Source organism: Adiantum capillus-veneris, chromosome 4 (genome assembly GCF_014529385.1).
Source record: "Adiantum capillus-veneris isolate H3 chromosome 4, ASM1452938v2, whole genome shotgun sequence".
Lineage (NCBI taxonomy): Eukaryota > Viridiplantae > Streptophyta > Polypodiopsida > Polypodiales > Pteridaceae > Adiantum > Adiantum capillus-veneris.
This window is the reverse complement of record NC_140934.1, coordinates 51,240,946-51,244,931: the sequence shown is the minus strand read 5'-3', so window position 1 is coordinate 51,244,931 and position 3,986 is coordinate 51,240,946. Positions and strand designations below refer to the sequence as shown.

Here is a 3,986-nt window from a genome sequence, read left to right as displayed (position 1 = left end):
GCAATTGAGAGAGGTCTCGAGAGAAACTTTTTTTTAAAAAGGGAAAATTACCAAAATATCCCTCTTATTTATGAAAATTCCCTAAATACCCTCAAATTTCAAAAATACCCCCAATAATTTGTCATGAATTTCCAAAATGCCCTTCAAATTTTCCAAAATTCTTAAAATACCTCAAGTCATGAGATTAAATTTCTCTAAATTTGTAGCTTTTAGAAGAGTTATTATCTATCAATACAAGATGCTAAAACTAGAATTTGAGTTGGTTATCACTACAAGAGGTTGTGTGCTCTTGTGACGCTGTTAGCGACGAAAATATACTGGGTTTTTATAACCCCCGGCGTCGCTATAAGCGTTGCTATATAGAGACGCTCATAGCGACGGTTATAGCGACGTTTACACAGAAGTTTATAGCGACGCTCATAGCGACGCTATAGAGCCATAAATAGCGACGTCCGAGAGAATTTTTTTTTGGTGACAGGGCATTGAATGCCCTGCCACCCATCAACCATATTGTACTTGATTCACTTTTTAAAAAAAGTGCAAGGGTAGATAATAGACCCAAAATAATCACCCACAAGACGCATTGTTTGCAAAATTGACAAGCGTAAAATTGACAATTGTACACATCATAGGCAAAATGAATTGATTGGCAAATGTAATAATGACAATTGTACAACATCATAGGCATAAAGAATTGATTGGCAAAATGAACTGCGGTGACAAATGTAATAATATACATGGTTCAAAAAGACGTATAAAATCCGTCTCATGATACATAAGCTATGAGAAACCCTAAACTAATGCTATCTAGCTACGGCTAAACTGACGTCGTCTAATCAGACGTCTCATCGCGTCCAAGCGGCGTATCTGTCGGATTCTGCAAAAAAAGACAATAAGACAGCTTTCCGTAAGTATAAACATATAACGACATTTATAAAACAATACAAAAAATAGAAAAGAGTAAACCCTAATACTAACCATGCCGCTGCGAGAACTGAGAATGTCCATCAGGGCGTTTAAGCCCTTCCTGCCTGCGTACTCGCGCTCGTACGATGTGGGATCACGTCCTGTCATCCACCACTATCAAAACATACAAAGATTTCATTATGTTAGAATTAAAAAAACTCATAAACCCTAAACTATCGAACATAAAGAGCAATGCGAAAACACTTACAAAATCGGCCTCAAATGATGCCCATCCACCGCTCCCCAAGTGGTGCGAGCTCCCTGCCTCTACTCGCGCTCTGGCTGCATCCTTTTGTTGCTTCCACTTGTCGGGATTCTCGCGCGCTGCTTTCTTCGCATTCTTCCAATCTTCTTTGGCCAGCCAATCTGGCCTGTTCCACCCATGCTTGATTGCTTTTTGCACTTCGGAACGCTTGTGTTTGCAGTATTCGCGCATTCGAATCTTCATCAGGTCTTCATTGAAGCGCTGATCCCGTGTTGGAATGGAAAACTCATCATGAAGTATGCTGATGACTCTGTTTTTTAAATCACTTGATACTTCACTCTATTTGTTTAGTATGTAGTGTCTAAACAGCTGAGAGCAAAGACCACGCATGCGCGAGATCACCTTCTTGCCGTCATCAGCCATGATGATGCCGCCGCTGAAGTCGACGGAGTAAGGCAAGCCCTCTGGTCGGTGACGCGTGAACCTGGGTGTCCCGACAGGGGTCTCTAGCGGCGTGTCGATGGGGGTACGGACGTCAGGTGTCTCCACCGGCGTCTGGGCCCCGAAGCGAGGAGTGTCGAGTGGAGTGGCTCCTGGCGGAGTAGGTAGAGGTGTGCAGCTTCTAAGAACAGTCAGCCGTGCAAAACCTGACGTAGATGGCGATGCTGTGGCTGGTGTGGGGGCGGGCAAAGAAGGGGAGGGTAGAGAGCCTCGTCGAACACGAGGCGGTGTGGAGGCATCGGTGGCGGAATCCCCACAACAACCGCCACCGCCACCACTAGAGCGCCGGTGTCTAGACGAGTGTGAAGCTCGTCTCGTCGATGCCGAAGCTTCAGAGCGCGCCGAATGCTCCAAAAGAGAGGGAGATGCGGATGGAGTAGGAACGCGCGATGATGCGCCAGAGCGATGACACTCCACGTACCACTGTCTATGCTGCGGTGACAAAGAAGGAAGAAACTCCTCATCATCCATACCTGCATTAAACACACGAATATTTAAACTTAATATTGAATGAATAGAGTAGACAATGACGCAAAGACCATTAAATACAATGACGTAATGACGCATATAAATACAATGACGCAATGAATTGAGTGATAGAAGAGGCAAGTCGAAAACTCAGAATTTTCAATCAAAAGATTTGAGCGCGAGTAGAAAAGAGCGTTATACACCATGGAAGGTACTTAGAGAGCCAGAGCTTTTACAACACGGAGCAAAATTATTCAAATACAATATTTGTGGCTTTAAGAGATCTCTCTCTCATCCTCGCATAACTCAGCATAACTTCCTATATCTATATAGAGCTCTCCGTTTAAACACATATCCTCTGTTTCATTTTGTAGCTCCTCTGCATGCACCCCATATAGAGTAGTAGCATCTTGATGCTCGTCTGGCACCACCGCAGCGGCTTCTGATTGAGCATCTTCTCTGATCTCCTCCATTGATGCCGTTGTGATTGGCACATGGTAGCCTTCATACGTCCTTGCACTACGAGGGGCTACCTCTATGACGTACCACCAGTTTGATGTAGAATTTGTAGGATGAAATATTACCTGCCAGAGCCACATAACTTACATGAGAGCTTTCAAGCACATAACTTGTAAAAGGGGGATGGTAACTATTTACATACTTACTTGTTCACAATGCTCGGGTAGTACGAAAGTGTCTCTTAGGTCAGTCCATTTCTTAGTAGAATCCACCTCAAGAAAACCAGACTCTCCTCTACGCATAGTAGCGTTGCGACCCTCCATGATTATCTTGAACCATTGCACGTCGAACAAGTCGATAAAAAATCCTCTGTAATCGATCCTCAAAATCTCTTGCAGCGTGCCGAAGTAAGTGAGTTCCGCCACCACAGGATCTGCATCAGAGGAACGTCGTCGACTAGACTGTTCAAATTTTGCCACGATTTCACAATCTTGAGTAAAACGCTTTTTATCGATTCGTTCCACCCTAAAATGTTGACCTTTACACCATGCTGCTGTGTATGACTTATACTACAACGAACAAAGATTATGAGTGGCCGTTCAAACGTTTGAAATAAAGTCACTAGCTAGTCGTACATTGCAAACTTACCTTGGTCGCGCAACCCCGAGAGTACTCCCACTCTTCCTCAATCACTTCGTCACCGCATTGTTGTGCGCTTTTCAATTGGTTGTGCAACCATCTTAAGCTCATGAAGGTTGGTACGCTCTCCAGAACCGTCGGATAGTGCATCGGTGGTCGTCTTCCCCGTCTCCACTCGATTCGTGCCCTTTGTCGCTCTTGCTTTGCATCCTCATATTGTGAAATCCACTTTTGCATCACTGGATTGTGAAGCATGCAAAATTGTGTTGACTTTAGCTTCTAGATCTTCCGTCATCTTCTTCTGAACACCGAGATTGCACATGACAATCCTTGATATGCGCTCATCATCTATGGTTCGCCATAGCGTGTCCCGGGCTTTATCAAATCCATCTAGCCACTCTCCAATGTACACTAGGGACTCTGATACCAACCAACCTTCTGCCATGCTACCCTCCGGACGTGCCTTTTGACGCACATATCCCTTAAGCGTTTTCATGAAACATTCTAAGAAGAACATCCATCTGGAATGAACTGAGCCAGCTATTTCCACCTCATCAACTATGTGAACAAGAAGATGCACCTGAATGGTTAGCATGGTAGTGGGAAAATGTTTCTCAAACATGCACACAAGCTCCGAAGCATTTAGTTTGGCGAATGGTATGGAGTCTACGTTGATCTCCTTTTGTGAGATCCATTGCACCAGCTTTGCAAGTTTGTAGATTGTGTTACGGATGTCGAGAGACAAACA

At 44.3% G+C, this 3,986-nt stretch overlaps 1 protein-coding gene across 1 annotated transcript; it reads right to left on the bottom strand.

The window, feature by feature from the left end:
* Positions 1 to 719: 719 nt before the first annotated feature.
* LOC147459152 (uncharacterized) lies at positions 720 to 2,206 on the bottom strand. Its single transcript, XM_086509776.1, has 3 exons — positions 1,175 to 2,206; positions 979 to 1,080; positions 720 to 877 (listed from the first exon to the last, which is right to left on the bottom strand). The coding sequence occupies exons 1-3, from the start codon at positions 1,412 to 1,414 to the stop codon at positions 833 to 835; spliced, it is 387 nt and encodes a 128-aa protein (XP_086365902.1). The 5' UTR covers positions 1,415 to 2,206; the 3' UTR covers positions 720 to 832.
* Positions 2,207 to 3,986: the final 1,780 nt, after the last annotated feature.